General features: G+C 37.4%; 1 protein-coding gene across 2 annotated transcripts in view; it reads right to left on the bottom strand.

Annotated features, from left to right (window-relative positions):
* Positions 1 to 5,114: 5,114 nt before the first annotated feature.
* LOC135757980 (teneurin-3) overlaps positions 5,115 to 22,289 on the bottom strand; it is a 146,404-nt gene continuing 129,229 nt past the window's right edge. For both annotated transcript variants that reach the window (XM_065272774.2, XM_065272788.2), the window contains 11 exons: positions 21,599 to 21,848; positions 19,871 to 19,891; positions 18,570 to 18,802; positions 17,253 to 17,407; positions 15,823 to 16,703; positions 15,165 to 15,340; positions 13,529 to 13,764; positions 12,687 to 12,983; positions 8,163 to 9,774; positions 6,973 to 7,103; positions 5,115 to 6,777 (listed from right to left, as the gene is read on the bottom strand). In XM_065272774.2, the coding sequence (XP_065128846.1) occupies positions 6,025 to 6,777; positions 6,973 to 7,103; positions 8,163 to 9,774; positions 12,687 to 12,983; positions 13,529 to 13,764; positions 15,165 to 15,340; positions 15,823 to 16,703; positions 17,253 to 17,407; positions 18,570 to 18,802; positions 19,871 to 19,891; positions 21,599 to 21,848 (4,745 nt within the window). In that variant the 3' untranslated portion in view covers positions 5,115 to 6,024. The remainder of the gene's footprint in view (positions 6,778 to 6,972; positions 7,104 to 8,162; positions 9,775 to 12,686; positions 12,984 to 13,528; positions 13,765 to 15,164; positions 15,341 to 15,822; positions 16,704 to 17,252; positions 17,408 to 18,569; positions 18,803 to 19,870; positions 19,892 to 21,598; positions 21,849 to 22,289) is intronic.

Genomic DNA, 22,289 nt, shown 5'->3' with positions numbered 1-22,289 from the left:
ACCCTGTTACTGGTGGACTCGTTGTACTTTGTCTTTTTTCTTATCTTATGTGAAATCCACACGTTGATTTGTGCACTAGATACATCGAATTTAAACAGAACTTTGGGTTTGTACATAAATAAAACATATGGAAATCAATACATGTCAGAGAGTTTGGACAAAGATAATACTTGTTTAATCCCTAGAAATCTGGAGAATTTAGGCAGATTTTTTTTTTAAAGCATTTCTATAATTTTACAATTTATTTCTATAGCTCATGTGCAATTGTATATTGTTGCATAGGAGGTATACAGAAAACATTTCACCACAGCAGTCAGTGGAGACTGAAAAACTATACTGGATAGTTTGTTGAGTAAGTCTAAACTATGATAAAGTTGTTTCTGTGTTTACTCTTCCCCCAGATTTTAAAAAAGTACACAGTGTCACTGCTACTTGGCATCTGTTGCATTTTTTTTCAAATAGTGTTTTGCTTTATGTTTGAGACAACTCTCTACAAATATTGGGCTGGTTTAACCCATGGGTAAAAATCGGAGAGTGTGTTATAAATAAACATATGATGGGTATCAACCCAAATGCTGGGATGTTTCAATTCATGGTTGAGTAACAACAAACCAACATAGGCTTATTTATAAAACAACAGTTGATTCTGTCTGATATTTACACAACCATGGGTTAAGCCAATCCATGTAAAACAAAGTGTAAATAACTCTGTTTAGAGTTTTTGTTACCTGTTTTTGTGCACAATGTTACTGGTTTACACTGTCTTGTTCTTTTTCAGTTGTTTTACAGATTGTGATGAAGCTAGAACAATATGTGCTATAACTGAAAGAAAACACAATTTTGTGTAAAAATGACAATCAGACTGAAAGGTATCATTTTAATCATGGTCATCACATCTGCCATTGATTTTCTTTGAGCCTTGTATTCCTGAACTGATCCACTATCCGTTTTCATTACAATGCATATCACGTGTTTCAAATGTGCGGCTTTGGTTTTCTGTAGATACACAGGGCTCTATCATACACCCGGCACAATGCGCGACCAAATAAAACCTGGTCTAAAGTCTAAAGTGCAGCATTGTTTTTGTTATTTAATGAGCAGGTTAGTAATATGCATCTATAAACGAGACGACAATGCGTGTTTGCTTATCACACACATAGATGCGCAGCAGCACACAAACGATTTTAATATGAAAATTTAAAGGATTAAAATGTAAAAGATTATTATTGAGCCTCTTGGATATAAATGAGACGTTAGAAGACGTAAAGAGCTGCTTCACCTGTAGCCTGGTAAGTAATTGAATGTTTTGCTTTAAACAAAAGCAAATATTGCATCTATTTTGACTTTTTTTATGCTACCCCATCGATTTGTGGTATATGATGACTTTGTACCTGTGGATATGAGAACCTTTTTTAAGTGATGCTTTTCAAAACACTCACGCTGTTTCACGAGTTCACACTTACAAATAAGCCTATTAGATTAAATTTGTAAACCTATTTGGTGTGCTGTCCGGGGAGCTCGGAAATGAGCCCGAACATAGAGTACCCCCCGCCCTAGGCTTAGGGAGAAACCTGGTGAGTGAGAGGAGATGGGGTGGTGGAGGGATTCTGAAGACTGTAGAGGATCCTTAGGTGAGTTTGACTGTGATTATATATGGGCTTACCTTCATGCTGATTGGGTAGATTAGTGTTGATTACTGATTGTAGACAGCTGGTGATACTAGAGTATTTGTTGATTACTGATTGTAGACAGCTGGCGATACTAGAGTATTTGTCGATTACTGATTGTAGACAGCGGGAGGCACTTAAGTAGTTAATTTGCCGTGTTCCTCCCGAACTACATTGATAAAACATAATTTGTTACAATTAAAGTATTTTTAGAGTACAAACCTTTTATTGCATATTTGTAAATTATTTTTTGATATTACACTGATCATGTAGGCTACCCATTCATTCAATTACAAAAATTAAAAGCCTGTCTTATTTCCTCTAGAAAGAAAAAAAACGACTTTTAAAGATTTAAATACCAAAAATTATAATTTCAATAAAAATGAAAACAAAGCAATTTTTTAACATCAATCTTAAACTTCTGGTCTTCTTCCTCCGCTTAGTTTTGCAGTTTACAAATTCCACTATCTAAACAGGGAACCGGCATGGCACGAGCACAACCGGCTTTAAAAGGGAATGAAAGTTGAGACTCTTATTGGTTAATGCACGTTATGCCCCAAAACACACCCATTACTCATTAGGAGAATAGGAACAAGCCTTTTAGGCTACATTTACACGTACATGGTTATTTTGAAAAACGGAGGCATTTAACTTCGTTTGCGCCCTTCGTTTACACGTAAACGTAGATTTCACCTCTGAAACTGATTCTTTCTAAAAACTCCGGCCAAAGTGGATATTTTGAAAACCTTTGTTTGCAGGATTGGATGTAAACTGAGACAAACGGATGTTTAGGAAGCCAACGTCACAGTACGCGCCAGAGCTCGCACCTACGTCAAAAGTGAGACCTATGTTTACATGTGACTGCTACTCTGAACGCTTCCATGATCACATTTATGTTCATGCAAACTCGTTTTGTGTGTTTGTATTTGCAAATACAGCTGCTCCATTATGTCGAAGTTTGAAACCAGAGAGGTTGAAATGTCCGTTTATGAAAATAGCCACCCACTTGCTTGGCGCACAAACCATTTTTCCTGTCGTTAAATTAGCAAATTTGGAATTGGACCCACCCGTTTAGAGCGTGCGCTTAAAATAGGGCCCACATTCTTTAGCAAAAAAATTGTTGATGTTTACCTTTGAAAGTTGAAGATTAATTGTGGTTCACGGGTGGATTTCGACTAGCCAGTACAAAATTGTGAAAGGCTAAAAGGTTTGGATCGATTGTCTAGGGATTTGATGAGCATGTGATACTAAGACAGCGTGCTTGTCTTTGTGTATCTTGTGTCCTTGTAAATGTACTGCTAGAGGGATCAGTGTGTGCTGATATTGAACGAGTCTGCGACGAGCAGGGAGTGTCATTGTCTTCGTACCCCTTAAAACGAGTCTGCTAATCCATCAAATCTGCCATCCGGGCCATAAGCAAAAGAAAAACAAGGCTGTTGGTGACAACACAATACAGAATCAAGCGACCTTCATAAACCAGTTTTATCACTGGCAGGATCGCATGCTTGTAAAACTGGGATGATGTGTGTAAAACTGGTACTTCAAACTGAATAACAGTAATTTATAACCTATTAAAATGAATGTTTGCATAAATGTGTGTTTGAGGGCAATGCTAATCAGGAGCTGGGGCAGAACAGCTTGGTGCATTGTAGATTAAACCCCGAAAACTGAGACCATAGCTAATACGGGTAATACAGGGAAGGTTTTTCCTCTGTGCATTTGCATGTCATTAACATTCATTCCACTGAAACAACACACAGTGGTCTTGGTGGCATCATAAGTCTCTGCCTTGCAGAAAGCCTTGCTCATGAGTTACACAGTTAATGGGAATGAATTAAAAGTGACTAAATGCATTTGAACTGTTTTTCAAATGTGTATTCATAAGCTAAAACTATTTATTATTATCATGAATGTTTAATGATATAAATATTATGTGTCTTCATCATAGATTCTATTAAGTATCTGGAATAATGCTTTATAAATATTTCTCCGAAGCTCTAAAAGGGGGTTTTACGTAACATTTCTCTCTGTCTGTGTTATGTAATCTCATTTTCCACTTTACCCCCTTTAAGTGGGTGTATGCTAACAGGCACACAAGCCACAGAAGTCTGGTATGTACAAACAAATGATCATGAGCTAATAAATAATGATAGTACTATTGGTAAACTTTGAATTGAAATGAATCAGAAACTGCAGATAGAAAGATTTAGATGAAAATTCAGGATTTCTGTTGCAATAAGACTAAAACACCAAGCATAGCAATGAGATTCCTGGTTCTGGATTTCTTTGGGAATGTGTTTGTTCATCATTTACACTAAAGTAACAGCTACACATCACTACACGTACAACTTTCAACCTGGGGCAGAATTTAGGTGGTAAGTGAACCAGCATCATGTGGATAATTTAGAAAAAAGAGAAAGTTACAACATGTCTTTCTAGATAAATGTGTACAAAGATATTCGGCCTGCCATATTAATATGAAATTGCTCATTTTTTGTTGTAAAATTCTGTAGAAGAATATTGATGCTGCTTTTATTTCAATACAATAAAAGGGAATGATAACTGTGAGGCAGTCGGTCACTACATCGTCTAACATTTCCTTTCATGCTTCACAGTAAAATGTGAGTCATACAGTACAGGTTTGAAAACATTTCCAGTTTTGGCTAAACCGGCCCTTTAGTATCACAGCCTACAATGTCTAAAACTGTTAGACTCTTCAGCTGTGCCTCACTATCAGCATTATCAAGCTAAGCATTATTCGTGTATAAATCATGCTTAAGTGCAGCTGGCTGTATTTAGACTTACTGCTTTACAATGATTTTCACAAGAGGGCACTATAGTGTCAAAAAGGTAAGCATAAATCGTTGAGTGTGGTTGTTTTATGTTTTCACATTTTAGCATTTGGCCTAAATAAAAAGTGCATTTGTATCAGTTCCCATTTTACGACAATTATGAAAAGTGTCCGTGAAGTGCTTAGAGTACAGTATCTGGCTTCGAATCATGCTGAAACTGTCTGGTCTAATGGTTGTTAAATTAAATAGTGGATGTATGGCTTTTCATGACTCATCAGACACATTAATGTAATGCTTCGCTCTCACCAATCTCCTGCCTTTGATCATTCTATCAGATTTTACACTGAGAGCAATTATAAATGCAAGTTAATGTCTACGAATTCATATTAATACAGCAGCTAATGCCAGAGCAGATGAAATGAAGTTTTTCTTGTGACTTTGATTTAAAATTAATTCTCATCAAGTATGTTTTTAGTTTATCAGCGTATGAAGAACTGATCAATTCTAGCAATACTGTACAGGTATGTTGACAGAAAGATTTTACAAGAGCTTCGCCTGGACCTAGACTTATGTTTTCATATGATGTACAGGTATTATGTTTATAATGTATTTAATTTAGTTATTTTTGCTTAGAAAGGGGGGAAATCTTCAGAAATTAAAGTCATTTTATCTTTTATTTTCTTTTTAGTACAAACAATTTTCATAAATTCTTTCCTTGGGACTTGTAACCAAATGAGCAATTAATTGCTTTTAAGTTTAAAAATATGCAAGTAAACACTCATTTACATAAATACAGACATTTACATGTTTTCTGTGCTGTGCTGCTCTTTTATTCATTGTATGTACAGTTTATTCAGTTCCTGTATGATGCACCACAATGGCTGCGAATCAAACTTTTCGTTATTTATAAAAATGATATTTCTGTAACTATAAAGTAGAATCAGACAAACTAAAATAAAAATAAAAACTGTGTGACGTCATATTTTAGGGGAGTTTTCATTGCAAATTACATAATTGCCGAACAGATTTTTTTCTGTTATGGTAAATTTACACATAAAATAAGACAAATCAGAATAAATAAAAAATATAACAGTGTAAAGTTTTTAGCTGGCTACAATAAACCACCTGAAATCATGTGTGGTATTTTTGCAGTGGTACAGTAATATGCATATGTAAACATTTTAATTTCCAAAAGATTTGACATTATCTCTATAGGGAAATATTCAAATAGTGCTTGTAAAAAAGAATAATGAATAAATAGTTAAATAAAGAGATCGATAGTTCTATGAATCTGGGCTGTATCTTGACTCTTAAGTTAATGATTTCATTGTGCTCCACAACAGTAACCTTGTAAAGGCCTTTGAGAAAACACATTAACGTTTCACAACGCACAGCGTTGCCTTAATAGTCTTTTTTTTCCACAATGCTGGTACCCCACTAAATCCAAGAGTAGTGGAGTTTTACATACTTTCTCGAAATGTCATAAATGTGTCTTAAACCACAGCAATTAAACTCGATCTTCCATTAAAAACAAAATGTGTCTGTTCATAAGCGTGGTCTGTTAACTACCTTTTGCCGATCTCATTTTGTCTGAGGAACTGAATGTTGGTCACACTGTCGGCTAGCTCAGGATACTGCTCGACTGACAGCACATAGTATCCGTCAAAGCCCTGCACTCGTCCACCGCTAAGAAGCTGCCTCTTCTCTCCCTCCGTCCACAGTCGAGATCCTTCCTCTCCATTTTGTACCCTTCGCTGCTCTCGCGTCCACAGGTTAGCCAGAGCCCTCTGTCTGGCAAGCTCCAAAACCCGCACCCGTTCCTCATCAAGGGATGCGCCGTAGCGCAAGTGCAGGGTGAGAGCCCCCCGCTGAAACTCCACATCTGCGAAGCGGCGGGTGCGGCCGGCCAGCACAGCTGTGGACTGTGACACCGTCACGTTCACCGCGTTCTCAAGTTCTTTCCGTCCGCTAGTGAGCCGTAAAGCAGCCAGGTCTGCTTCAGGAGAAGTCGTTTTAACAAAGTAGTGTGTGTCTCTGCCGTCAATAATAAAGTGCAAGTCTTTTAAATAAAGGGCGCCATTGAGGATGTTGGCAACCTTGACGCAGTCCTCATTGGCAAGGCTTAGAGCTCGAGTTATCACAATACCTTTGTAGAGAGCCAGCATGATCCCACGACCTATCAGTGAATCGCTGGAGGCAAACCACAGCCAGGGTTTGTCAGGCCTTTGGCTATGACCAAACTGAATCGTTGGCAGATTCCCAAATTTTAGAAAAGCTTCAGCTTGTCGGATGATGTGCTGCTGGACTGCAACGCTGGTCTGTAAAAAAAGAGTCCGTTAGAGGCTACAGTTCTGTTTAATAGGGACAATATCATCAAAGGGATAAAAATTGGATTATTTATACAAAAAATCGTGGATTTTTAATTATAAACCAATTAGATAAAGGTACAAATCACATAAAAGTGAAGAGAAACATCAAATAGAAATATTTTAAGTTTTTTTTTAAATACTTACTGTTAAGTCATCCCACATTTGGCTTTTTGTTAGTTCATAAGAGGCATGGGTCATTTCAGAAACGGGAATTGGGAAACCAGGAATGCTGTTATGAAGATGGAAGCCAAACGTGACCAGCCAGCTGTTCACATCTGTAGCAAATATTATTGATACATTTAAAATCTATACCACTCTGCAATAGGGAAACATATGAAGAGTTTGGTTCCAAAACGTGATAAACGACATTTTCAAAAAAAAAAAAAATTACCACCAAAATACCAGTATTGTATAAAGTAAGTATTTATAAGTAAATTCTTAATTTTACACAAAATCTGATGTCCGCCGTGTTATTCTGTCATGTTTTCTCCGTTTTCATTTTTTGCAGAATGCAAAAAATTCGCATAACAAATCACAGCGCACCATTACACGCATTGTAAACAACAATGGCGCCGTGTTGGATTCACAAAGAATCCTAGTTTTTCTCATCTACTTTGTACTTCGTGATCAACAAACAAACAAAAACAAAATAATACTTTGATGGAATTGATAAACCTGTGGTGGTTTTCTGTGGCAGGGAAGAAACGTAAGCCACTTGGGCACTTGGGCGACGGAAAAAAGCTGGCTGTTGCTTGTTCTCACACGACAGCATCAAGCTCCTGTCATGCTAACACATTGACCATAGGTGATCTGATTATTTTACTTGAAGTCAACGAAAATCGAGCAAAAATTCAGAGACGACGTCCCAAGGATGACAGCAGCAATGCCAGTGTTCTTAATATGACAAAGCAAGTGTTTTGATTAATGCTATTAATGTTTATTTTTTATTCTGTGTATACAACCACTCAACTAAATGAATATAACATGGCAAAGATTAATGCACATTTATATATTGATTCAACAGATTTATAGCATTTGAAAAAAAAGCTTGTCATGGATTTTTTTTGCGTTTTGCAGAAAAAATTATAAGCTTTTATAATAAATCTTTGAAAATCAAATTATGGATTAGAATTTTAAATGTTTTTATAACCTAAAGATGCTATGTGAACGTTTGTAACAGAAAATACTGGTGTTCATCTTGTCACTTTCTTGGTATATAAAACACATTTTTACCGAACTTAGTCAAAATGGATTTATTGCGTTTTGAAAGCAAACTCTTCAGATTTAATACTTGTTAAACATATTTTAGTGTATGCAGTGAATCCAAGCCATACCTGTTAAGTACTCCCTAACATTCTGCACCTTACTTATTGGGTTGTTGTTTCTGAACATGTACAGATTGAAAGGGCCCGGTTCTTTGCCAATTTTCTCCCACATCATGAAATCAGGTGCAGTCCAGCGAGCCGACATAATGTCATAATCCCGTACTCCAAAATGCAGCAGTTTTGTTACAGGGTCATAAAGCCCTCCATGAAACCCAATCACCAACTGGATGTCAGGATTGGAGTCCGAGTACACGTCCCCATAGGCTGTATAATGAACCTGCTTGAGGAGAATGCCATCACTGCCAAAAACAGCCAGTGGTGTCCCTATATTATCACAGGCTATGTAGAACTCTGTCCCGCTGCTGATCTCCATGGCAAACAAGTGTCCTTGCAGGTCGTAGTATAGAGAGGTAATCTGTGAGCTCGAGTGATTGTACACATGCGTTATCCTGCTTGGGTAGCTTAAATCGGCATAGAAAAACTGCAGATGGTCTCCAGTGCTAGACTTGGTGGAGACTCTTCTTCCCAAACCATCGTAACGGTACTGTACGCTCCAGCCACTGGTCTTACTATAAACACTTTCCAGGTGACCGTTGGAGTTGTATTGGAAGATCTCCGAGCCTCTCTGGTGGAGAAACCCATCCTCATCGAGCTCATACTGCACATCGCCGAGGCGAGTTATGCGGTCTCGTAAGTCGTAACGTAAAGGCATGATTCGCGCGCTGTTCGGTGGACTAAGTATATGTATGTTCCCATTTAAGTCATAGCTATAGCGCCATGTCATTTTGTCGTTGAGGTACACAGCCAACAGCTGCCCGTCCACATCATATTCATAGCCGTACTTTGTAGCGTTAGCGAACGGTCCAATCTTCACCTCCCTCTTAGTAACACGACTCATGTCGTCATATTGGATCGTGATCCAGAACAGCAGGGAGCGAAAGAGCTCGTACTGAATTTCTCTTATCCGACCATGTCCGTCAAAGTGTTTGGTGTAAGTCATGACAGAGGTAGAGATGATCTGATTGATGTCATAATAGATGACGCCGAACTTCCCGAACTGCTCCACCTTCCCTGAGATGTCATCGTACTGATAAAGGTCGATGGGCAGCGGCGTCTCATTGATAACTCCCTGAACGCTTGTAACACGCAGACTACTATCATAAGCATAGTCAAAGCGTGCGTTTACCATCCCGTCTTCACTAAAGCGGTAAATTTGCCGGTCGACTAGTGGACCGAGCTGCCTGTATCTAATGGTACAAATGAAACCCTCGCTCTGCAGATTGACTGTTTTCAGCACACCTGCGGTCTCATCGTAGGTGAAGCTCACTCGAGTGCTGTCATACAGAACCTCGGAGAGTTTGTTGTGCCAGCGGTACCGGTAAATGACCCTCCGACCTGTGCCCAGTTGTGCCACTCTCAGGAGTCTCCCATCCTCACTGTAGTCCACAGCAACAGAGGCATTGCTTTCAGGCATATGGTAAAGGTTACGATAGTACGACACTGAACGTAGAGTCTCCATAGTGTAACGGGCCACACTGGGCATAGTGACTGCAGAGAGACCTCCTTGAGGATCATATTCAAAGACGTACTGCCGCTGACTCGCCAGTATTAGGACTGTGGACTAGAAAGAGAACAACACATTAATACAAATAGCCAAACAGAGAATGATAAATACAATAACATAGGTGTATTTAAGGACATAATGTCAAACATTAATGATTGACAGGAACTGTTTTTTGTGCATTGAAAATAATATATGTGACCTGTGCTGGCATGAGTCAGAAAGAGCACATTTTTTTTTTTGAATGAGTAATTTATATTTTGACATTCTCTATTAAAAAACCTTCAAAATGATGTATAATTTGTTAGCAATTTGTCTGGCAAAAATGAGAGAGCTACACCTGTTTGAAGTTAATGGAGTCAGCAAAGTCAATTTTGAGAAAAATCGAGTTAAAGATTTTTGAAGGTTCAAAAGCAAAATCACCACATCCATATTTTAAAAGCAACGGTAAAACGAATAAATTTAGCACACACAAAGTCAAAAACAATATCTATAGGAAAAATATATGTTAAACTTTTTTTTTTATTTATTGTTTGATTGATATTGAGACACAGACAGTTTTAAGATCTACTGTAATGCAAGGATCTACTATAATGTTACACGTCAGATATTTTTTTCCTAACAGTTAACCAAACATTTTCTTAAGACATGACATATTATACCTGCGTGAATTCTTGTCAATATATTTAAACTGTCATTCTGTGTAGATGTGTCTATATTGGGGTCACAGAAAGATCATTTTCATGTCTTATCACTCTTAATAACTCTTTAAATATCAATCAGGTCTCGAATGTTATCTCTCTTAATAACTATTTTAACATCAAGCAAGTCCTGCACTCTATTTTCTTATTCCTGCATGTTTTAAAACCAAAACCAAAACATCAAAAGCACATGTGGATAGACATGCATCTTTGTATAGGTTAACCATTTAATATTGTATACTTCTCAGAAAACATACAAATAAAGATCATCAGATGTTTAACTCATTCCCCGCCAGCGATTTTTTTGAAAAGTTGCCTGCCAGCAAGTTGCCCGCAAAAAGTTTCACAAAATGCCTTCCAGTTAAATTTTCTTTTAAAAATATATAAACATACAAATATATCAAATGAAAGAACAGAACCTCTACTTTCAAACAAACAAACAAAATGAGTAAAAAAAAATGTTTCATCCTATATCTATATTTTTTCTCTGCTTATAAAAACTAATATATGGGTATTTTTCTTTTAAAAATTATTTTTTAGAAAAAAATAAATGCATTTTTGTGAAGGAATTTTGTTAGAGATCAGATTCAGAATGATTATCACAACATACACAGAGTTTAAAATTAGTATATGACGTCTTGGCTTTAGTTTTTCATAAATTGGGAAATGTGCGGTATTGCAGATTAACATAAAAATTAACCAGGTACAAGTTTTTTATGCAAATGTTTTCTCTTAATTGACGAGATTAGAGTTAATGATTACTTAGAACAGGGGTGCCCACACTTTTTCCTACCAAGGGCCAAAAATCAAACCTGACTGAGCACCGTGGGCCAAAAGCAAATGTTACTGTGTTATATTAAAATTAAAGTTGCCCTGATTCTCCTAATTTATAATTTTCTAATATTAAAAAACAAATAAGAAAACACTACTCTGTTTATGCATAACTAATGCCGTTTTATTTATTAAAAAAAGAAATCATTTTGTCAATCATTTAAAAATTTCCCTTTGTCTGTGTGCCACTGCATCGACCTCTCCTTATTAGCCTATAGTACTCGAGTTTGTTGAGTTTTGTGATGCATGCTTTACACCTTCAAGTATGCATGTACATTGAAAAACAAATTCACTGTAATTCCTTGCAATTAATTTTCATTAACATGTAATGTACAAATAAAACAAAAATTTTACATTTTATAAAATGTTTCATTAGAAAAATTAACATCTGCGTCAATGACGTTTATCCTTTTCCTTATCTCAAATTACGATCATTGTTTGGGCACCTCTGATTTAGAGCATTGGAATCACTAGATGAGGGCTAAATGTACTTATTTTTATAAAATTTTTGACTCATTTTGCCAACATGGGTCACACATGTTTAATATATTAATAGAAATATATATTATATATATTTTTCGTCAGTAATATTAATCTGCATTTACAACCTCGAATAATAACTATTTGTGTCCTCTCTTTGACACACCTCCTACAGCATTGTTTCTGCCTTTTGTTCACACAGGACGCAGAAATGTTACTAGGTCCCCTTTATAGGAGGGATCCCAGAATCAATTCCAGGACATGTTTGCGTTACACAAAAGGCACTCTGGCAATATTTCGGTTCAATGCACTGTGTAAAAGGGGCTCTGTTGATATATATACATAGTGTTTGTTGTATAAGAAAACACTGTACATATTCAAATAGTTCTTTTTTTACCCTTGCAGAACATACAAGCAGAGACGTGTGAGATGTTTAAATGTGTGTGGCACTTTATTCACCATAGAGGCTGAGTGAAGTTATGAGTTTTTACCGACACTGAGGATCCAGTGGAGCTATGAGGTTTTGTCAGTTTTTTATATCTTTCACTGGCTAAATATTTGAAAGACAGACAAAGAGTGACAAAGAGTGACCAAGATAACAAATACAAGGTTTCCACCTGACAGTGTTTATATTCAAGGTAATATATTCAAGGTTTTTCCTGAATGTCAAAACTGCTATTTTCTACTTAAAGGTGCTCCTAAAACTGGTAAAGCATGGTGTTAGCATTTACAAAGTCATGAGTTTAATTTCTAAGGAACTTTATGGACTGATAAAATGCATAAAATGTCATGAAAAATGAATTATATAGATGGTCATGTTGGAGGTTAACAGCCACTGCTTGTAGATTCACACCTTTCTACCATCATGAGGATAAATAAATAAAATGTCTCAGATAGCTAATGCAAAAAAATGTAATACAAGGTCACAAACATCAATAAAACTATTTACACCAGTTTTACCTTCTCCAGATATGTGTAGCTCCAGGTCTTCCCATCAGGGAACGTTCTAGACAGCAGACGATCTTGTCCATCATACTCAACTCTCTCTGAGACCGAACCCCAGTGAATGGCACTCAACTGCCCATTGCTATTGCGAGTGAGGTTGACAGGCAGCAACTTGCTACTTGGCATCCAGAGACTGGGCTGACCTGCTGTGTCATAACCAATCTTCAGAAGAAATTTACGGTGATCATCATAGATCTTTTCAATCCTCAGCCCTCGGTCATAATCAACAGACAAAATGTTCCGTCCATTTACCTTTAAGTGCGGGTGGAGAGAAGACACAAAATTGGTATAGCAACAGCGAATTGGCAGAAAATTGTTTAAAAATTGCATTTTTCCCCTTCTGCTTGAGCCTTGGCTGATACCAAAAACGTTTGACTGATATTCTTTGTGTGAGTCTCTTGATTAATAGTCTTTTCAAAACTTCATAAAACCAAGACACTCAGGCACTTGTTCAAACTATTAAATCATCCACAAATCTATTAAACATCAATTTTAAAACAGATTTGTTTTGCGGTAGTTAAACTGTCATATATTCTTAGCACCGGTGGGTCTAATCTTGATGCTGCAATCATTAAATTCTCTATAATAGTATAGCAAGAAATCTTGCCTGATCATTTTAAATTACATAAGGTCAGTTTAACTTCAAGTTATGAGTCAAGAGCTTCAAGTCACAATAATTTTACATACTGAACCTACGTATAAAGATTAGTCTCTGGTTTCTTTCTTTCTTTAACACATTTTCACCCTAATTTAATATCATTTTTCGTTCCCTTTTATAATAAAACCTCAGTACGTACTCGTAATTTGCGTCCGAACACTGTGACCTTCGTACGCGTCTGTTCTTTGCGAAAGCGCCACTCCACCAGGTTTTGTCCACTGTCATCGGGTAGTGTGATGTTTCTACAGGCCAATGTAGGGGAGGAGGCTCCTGACAAAATATGTGGCTCAGTTTGGTAGTGTGTATTCATTCCATTTGCATACAGGATCCAGAACGAGTGGTCATAACCAATCACATAGTTATTCTTGAGCTGATCTGCAAAATATTAAATATAATAGAGATGACATATTTATATTTATACTTTATAAATTTACAGTACATTCAATACCCTGCAGTATATAATGATGTGAAGAACACTCTATGTGTGGGTTGCACCAACAAGGATTAAGCTTAACTCTTTCCCCGCCATTGACCAGTTATCTCGTCATTTAAGAGAGAACGTATTCCTGATGAATTATTTTGTTAATCTACAATACCGCGATTATCCACTTACCCCCCCAAAACGTTATTTACTAATTTTAAACTCTGTGTATGTTTTTATAATTATTCTGAATCTGATCTCTAACATTTGTTTTTACAAAAATGCTATTATTTCAGCTTTTTGCTAAAAAAAAAATATTTTGAAAGAAAAATACCCACATTTAAGAGTTTATAAGAAGAGGAAAAATATAGATAGGTGAAACGTTTTTCCCCTTTTGTTTGTTTGTTTATTGTTTGTTTGAAAGCAGAGGGTCTGTTCTTTTATTTAATTTATTTGTATGTATATATATTTTTGGGTTAACGGGGAATGAGTTAGAAACAAACAGGGTTACATTTAAACATTACATTTTGATTCAGGTTTAAATTTTATAGTAAACCCAGATTAACTTCTTAAATTAATCATGTTGCTCCATTACTTAAAAAAAAAAACTTTATCTTGCATTTTAGGAGGTTTACATAATTAAATGTGTGACTAAATGATCAAAAACAGACACCGCAACTGTATACTGCACTTCTCCTGTCATGCGTGCTCCAGTCAGAAACAGACACGATGGCACTTCATGACAAATGCGTTGACACATCTTGTTCATTAAGTCACAATATCTGAGCTTCACACTATATCCTGCCACACCGCTACGTTAATCAATACAATAGATTATTAAAACATCGTCACATGTTTTTATTTTGAATCAGCCCTTTAGATTAGCGATGTATGTAATAATTTATAATACAAAAATTTAATTTCCTTCGCATGCATAAACTTTTTATCACCTTTTTGAATGACAAGGTAAACATTGTTGCTGTTTAATTACACTGGCAAATTAATCAAGGTGGACAAAATATTTATACTTTTTTTTAAGAAATGTACAGTACATTCAATACCCTGCATTATAACGATGTGCAAAACACTCTATGGGTGGGTTGCACCAACAAGCACTCTACAGTACTGTAGAGACAGCAGATGAAGGTTTTAATACAGGTTAAAGTTTTATGTAATCTTTCATTTGATTATCCGTGTTTAAATTTAAGTGGTGCAAAACAACTCAAATTAAACTGAGATCAAGAAACCCTAGATTAAACTCTGTTTAATTTAATCCTTGTTGGTGCAACCCACCCTAAACCTAAATTTAGCATTCTGTATTGTTTGTTTAGACTTAGAGAATGTATAAGGCTACCTTGTTGTAACGTCAGTACACTTTGAATTGCTGACTGGTTTGTAGTCATCGTTAAAGCTTCATCTCGTTCAAAACTTTCTCGTTCTACTGTAGAGACAGTCTCCATGTCATACGCCAGGCTGGTCACCACTCCGGTAGGAAAAGTTACATTTGTCAGTCGCCCTTCTGTGTCATAGCTATGAGAGGAATAGATAGTGGGATAAAGAATGCTTTTTTAAACTGTAAATTTTAAATATTGCATTGTATTATTATTTTTTAGAAAATGCAATTTACTTTCCTCAGCAGATTTGTTACACATTCATAAGTAAACAACAAACACTGACATAAAACTTTAAAAAAAAAAACTATTTAAAATAAATAGACTTCTACATTTGTACATGCAAGTAGTGTTTGTCAGTGCAAAATCACTTCCAACTTAAGTGTTGTGAATGCTATTAAGAAATTACTGTATGATTGCTTGGCTGTCCTGGGTGTTTTTTAATGCACTGGTATTCATGTGGTTGCTAGGATGGCTCTATGCTTTTTATTATATTTTAAATAGTTGGTTTAAGGTGCATTAAAGGTGTGAGGTGTGATGTTTAAGCACATGGGTTTGTTCAACTAACAGTGATGCTTTGTAGACAAAGGGTAAGTATGACTAAGAAGCGTAATTTCTTACTCATAAAATGTTGTCCATCCATTGGCAATACTCTTGGTTGCCAGGAGACCACTGTTGCCATGGTAAGTTAGCAGCACGTGTTCACGCCCCTGTGTGCCTAGGGTCTTTAGCCCACCACTTGAGCCTACAGTTAGCCAAATAACCTGGTTGTCAGGTGCAACGATGCGGACTGGAAGTCGACTTGTGTCCCTGCGTATTCGCAGTGTGTTTCCATGACTGTCAGCCACTAAGGTCAGATCTCCCTCATTGCTATAGCTGAAGTTATATTTGTAGTCTCCAGTGATCAGGTTGACAGTATACTGGTGCGTTCCATTACTGTCAAACATGTAGAGTTCCTGCTCGGCGGACGAGGCCACTTCATACAAGCCCATGCTGTTAAGTGCCGGCCTGTTTTTTCCGATCAAGCGAATTCGAATGTTCCCCAGGTCCGCTACGTACAGAGTGCCATCAGGAGCAGCGACGAGAGAGGACGGCCCGTTGAGCCGAGCATCTTTTGCAAAGCCGTCTCCGGTTAGGTAACAATCACAGTTGACGTCCGTCTTGCAGTCGCACTCTGAAGGCGCTCCCGCCAGGTGAGTGATCTCGCCATCTGCCGCCACACTGCGTATGCGGCTCATCTTCCTCTCATCTGTCTCCACGATGTGCAGCACTCCACTGAAGGAGACAGCGATGGCGCTGGGGGATTCTAGATGGGTGTGCGTGGCTCGCTGTGTTTTTGTCACTAAGATGTCTGTAGATGGCATAGGGCAGTGCAGGGGTCTGCCTGCTGCCACGCTGACCTGCCCCTCTTCAGTGACCCGCAAAACCACACTGCCATCCAGCACATAGAGCGAGTTATCCATCGGACTGACAGCCAGGTCTGTCGGCCACTCCAAAGACACCTAAAGAAAGTTAAATAGAAGCAGTAATGCAGCTTTTGTTCATAACGGTTCTCTTGGACCAAATGTAGCCCTCAATTGTGTTCGATGTTGTCTCATAAATGGGACTGGATACAGTACAAACAAACAACCATTAGATAAAAAAGAGATATATAGGATATAAATAATGAAATACAAAATTTTTTGAAAGTATCATAATCAATTACACGAACGTGTTATTGTCAGCATTTTATGATACTGGTAAAAAGATCTTTTTCTTTTTCAGCCTTTTCACAATGTTTTATATATATATATATATATATACATTTATGGAATTGCTCTAAAACATGTAACTTTGCTGCAATCAGAGGAGAAATATGACTAATTTTGTTGCAAAACTACAAATAAAAAAAATCTTCTTAAAACACTAAATGCACATTTTTTTCCCGATGCATCACAAGAATATTAAATAATTTTATTTATATGCACTTATATAAAACAGGTCAACTTATCAAATGTACCAAAAATATCTTAAATGTATCGCCCTTGTATCAAACTTTTTTAACTTGTCACCTGATGAACGTCCATCACCGAGTCACAGCTCAGGGGTCGAGCAGAGGCAAGGTCATTAGACCCCAGCAGGGTCGAAATGATGCCGCTCTTATCCACTTTACGGATCACAGTCCCATCCACGAAGTAGATCAGCCCGTTCTTGTCAATGGCGATCCCTGGAGAGAAAAGAGCGAAGGAACGCAATTTGCGGGTCACACAGCTGTGCTCTCTGCTTGCCTGATCCAGGCAGCGGGTACATGTGTCGTGTTTGGCTTCCCATTATTCAGGTCACTGCAGAAAGCATTGCCCTCAATTATTCACATCTAGCTTCCCACTGCTGAATTATTTCTTAAGGAGAAAGTGGAATAGGATGTATTAGAGCATCCCTCCCTTTACTTTATCTGTCTGTGCTCTCTCTCTCTCTCTCTTTACGTCTCTGTATGTCTGCTCAGGGTATTTGTCAAAAGCATGGGAAAGCATCAAACCCACTTTTAAACCCAAATTATCAAAGTGTGGGTTGCTATAGTAACTGCTTCTTGGTAAATGCGTGCCTAGCGGAGTGGTACCACGTAGGGTTTGTGTGGCTGACGAAAACACGGTAAAGTGAACTGACGGTTATGGCAGAAATCACAGTCCCACCTGGGGAAAATGCATGCATGTATGCACCATTGCACCTTCATATAACGGTGATGGCCTCAATGTGAATCTCACATTAAAAACATCTATACGACCTACTAGAAAACGTCCCAACAATTCAGTGCATTACATGCCTGTCTACGTTCCGGTACAATGTGAAATATGATGCATATATCTATCATGCCGTACATCCATTCATGTGTAAATGACAGTGTTTTATTACAAAACTATAAAAACAGCCATTTTTCTGCATGGAGAGTTTATATGCTGAAATATGTTGTCAATATTCCGCAGACAGAAGTGACACTTTATAATTTAAGTCTGTGGAGTCACAAATCATTCAAAGCAGCTTCATCAATCTATTGTGTCTGGCTCAGTCAAATAATTTAGTGCCTATCCTGGGGCTGTCAGTTCCATTTCCCTCGTTGAAGCGCCAATCAAAAACCTCACTACATAATACAGTGTTAAAAGCTTACAGTGCTTTGGGATGATCTTTCGTGTCAATCAAAGTGCATTCTGTGCCTCAGCTCAGACAATTCCTTTCAATCAAGATGTTGCAAAGTTTGAAGCACAGCTGAGGAACTCTGTTGAGTACTAACCTGGATTGCAACCACACATCTGATAGTCAATTTAAATATAGTATTGATAATCCCTCATTTTGCAACTGTACACCGCAGTCTGGATTTGTAGCTTCTGCAATACCTTTGGGTCCCGTGAGTAGCGCCTCCGTTGCCGGTCCTCCATCTCCACAATGAGCTTCATCAAAAGGTAGACAGTGATCTCCTGTCCCCGCTACCACCTCTACGTTCTGCTGAGGCTCAGAGGTACCCGAGAGCACCCGCGGGCTGTAGATGCGCCTGGAGTTAGTGTCTGACACATACAGCTGCCCCGTCACCGGATCCGTGGTCAGGTAGTATCGATGAGCAGGGTTGTTGCTTGGGTAGAGTCATACAAACAGCAGAAGTTATGAGAGAAGACATTAGTCTGCCGTGAAGCCAGACCAATGCGACTCATAAATTATTGGTTTGACATCGCAATTGAAGATGGCAGATGAAATGAGAGACTGATTAGAATATTAATATCATTAAAGGCGTTCAGAGAATTGCAGCATGTTTTTTCGAATCTATCAAAAGGGTGTAAGTCTGTGACAGATGGGGAAAGAAAAAAGATTGTGTGGAAGGGAAGTAAATGTGATATGACTGGAACATATTCACGGAGGCTGTGATGACGACTTCAAGACTGCCAAATCGTTTCAATCATTTTGGTTCCCTTGCGGGAAAAGGTTCTCAGAGATGTGGTGATGATATGCATATCTTAATGACTGTCAACAACTGATGGCTTTTCATAACGCTATGCTTATTTGCATTCATTAATTCTGGCTTCTAATCAGTCTGCTACTTTTTGAATCTGCAGACGTGCCATTAGCAGCTAAATGACCACGGGGTGAGACTTTGTGCACGACGGTGTGGAGATCCCTGACCCTCTCCTCTGGGATTAAATCTCTTCGCTCTTTTATCAAAAGTGGTATTAAGAGTTTTTACACACACCGCGTGTGAACTATTCAATCAATATCCCGTTTGAAATCCAATTCACACTCGGAGGCACTGGCCTGTGCGAAATCCAAATGTGAAAATGTGGAACAGTTGCACTTCTTTCAGCTAAAGGCCCCTAACATTGCATCATGTTTCAGAGTGACTAGTATGGATGGAGTTAATCTTTTTAGACAGTTAGAAAATGTGAACAAAATATGGTTTGACATCTTCAGGCGTTAATAACCAGCACAGGTTAATTTTCAGTGAATACCCTTCAGACATTAAATTTCATAATTTCAAATATTGTAATAAAAATATGTCCTAAGGATCATGGGAAAGGTGTGAGTGACAGTTCTGATCTGAAGAGTTATGTTACCCAATTTAAAATCTAGTGCATAATACATGCAAGTATTTTAAAAAACACTCCTTCATGAATCTGGTGTCATGTAACAAGGTTTTTGCATGACTCACCTATGCCTGAAATCCTTATTTCTTTGGTGAGTTTGAAAAAAAAAGTAGAAAAAAACATGTGTGGTAAGACAAGGTGAAACAGTTTGGACCTACTCATTTTATTTTACTTTCTATCTATATAACACAGTGCTCAAACTTTGGGATCAGACCCCAGGTACAGTGCTTTAACCATAATAAGTCCCTTGGGGTCAATCTTACCCCCAAGCCACATTTCTTTAGTTTAAAAAACATGGTTACCTGAATAAGATTTTGTGACTTTTCTAGGCTATCTGTCAATATTTATATAAAAAACTGGGCTTGATTCGTTCGTTCTAAAGATGTGTAAAAAATTACCAAAAGAGGCACTTTGGGGGTAAAAATGACCCCAATTGAAAATGAATGGGAAAATACTTGTAAGAAAACATATAAAAAAAAAAAAATCTATGCATCTAGAATAAATATGAAAATTTCAACACAGAAAGGTAGGCCTGGTACTAGAGCACAAATGCAATATAGAAAAGACATGCTTAATAACTCACAAACACACAAACACACACCCACACACAAAGGTATGACTGCCACAGAGAGCGTTTTTTTACAGAATTTGGCAAAAAACTGCCACAGATGCAAAACAACGATTTGAATTGTTGGGCTCTAATGCTCACACACACACATGCGCACACAATCACACACACGCGCCCACAAACACACACACAAAGTCACAGTAAAACTTACACACAGACACCCACACACATAAAGACACAAACACATATGCACGCACGTGCACACACGCACGCACGCACGCACACGCGCGCGCACACACACACACACACACACACACACACACACACAGAGACACACACTTACATTCAGTCAAATTTCTGTGGCAATTTGTAAAAACAGACATTTCAAAATGCTTCAAAAACTACAAAAAAAATTATATTTAAAATAATATTTATTTTTTAATGTCCTTTCTAATGTTTATATAAACATACATTTACAAAATGTATCACTAAAGTGGTGATTTGAGCAGTTGGCCACAGCCAGTGAAATGAATGGGTCTCTATGGGCCTCTGCTGGTGAAAATTATTTATTTCCTAAACTGTAATTCATATATGTTTTTTTTCAATTTAAATCAAATTTAGATCATAATTTATTAATAATTTATTATTTAGTTGAGGAATTTAGTGGTGAAAGGTAAAAAAAAGTACTTCACATCTCCCAAAACACAGCATTACTGTATAGATGGGAAGTAAACAAAAAAATAATATATTATTTGTATCATTAAAAATGTATATATTTTTTGTAATCACTCTTTTAATTTCTGGGGTCATTTTTAACCCCATGGAACTTAAACAGGGCTTATGAGGGTTAAACCAGCTGGTAAATATTACTTTAACACAACCCAATGATAATTTTCTTTCTTAACATTGTATGACAGTTTGTGTTTACAGATTTTATTTGATCTCTATTCTAACATCATCTACTGTATGTATATACAAGAATGATAAATGCAAAGTAATTGAAATAGGCCAAACAGTAATAGCAGCTGAGACAAATCACCCTCAAACTGGGAAAGTCAGAAAATCAGTCATGTTTCTAAATCTTTCTGTTACGTGTCTAATGCTTTGCAGAGAGACAATCTTTCAGAATCAGTTTTGACCTCTCTTCTCATTCTAAAGGCTTTGTTTGATGTCCATAATGCTGAATCACGAATAATGCTTGTAATCACCCATCTCCTTCACTCACCTGAGCTCCATGACACTGCTCACATTGCCTGATGGATAGATGCGTCTGATGTAATTGAAGTCGCCAACATACAGGCTGCCATCGACACCCCATGTGAGAGCCACAGGAGCCAGCAGCTTGTTACCCTCTGCCTGGCCATTACAGCTGGGGCATGAGATGCTTCTGCGTCTGCCATTGCCCATAATGGTACTGATGACGGGAGGAAGCTTGGAGAGGAAAACATTTTCACCATCTCCTTTATATAGAATACCTGAGAGAATGAAAGAGAAAGTTTTAGTATTTTCGTTGTTGTATAATGTGATCTCAGTAATTTGATTTTCAAATTCTGGATCCTTTGAGCAAGATGAGAATGCTTGAGAAATGTGGCATATGAATGTAAAAAAGAAAATACCCCGCAGATGAGTGATATTCATCTTTATTGTTAAATACATATTTGAAAAATGTAGTTTCAACATTTCAAAATAAATAAAAAGATTTGATCTGCACTGCATGTTTTTTTTCATTCACGCCCTTTCATGAAAAAACAAAACATGCACACCGTAGATAATTGATGGTCTTGTATTTGCCCTCATAGTATTTGTCACCAGCATGCTTTACAAGTTCAAAATGAGCTGTTTCAGGCTAAAATGTTAGAAAACAAAGTCAAAAGTAAAAAACAAATCTACCGACAACAGCTGCAGGTGCAACCGGG

The sequence above is a fragment of the Paramisgurnus dabryanus genome, chromosome 16 (genome assembly GCF_030506205.2).
Source record: "Paramisgurnus dabryanus chromosome 16, PD_genome_1.1, whole genome shotgun sequence".
In the NCBI taxonomy this organism is placed as follows: domain Eukaryota; kingdom Metazoa; phylum Chordata; class Actinopteri; order Cypriniformes; family Cobitidae; genus Paramisgurnus; species Paramisgurnus dabryanus.
Note: the sequence above shows the minus strand (reverse complement) of the source record. Positions and strands in the feature narration are given on the sequence as shown.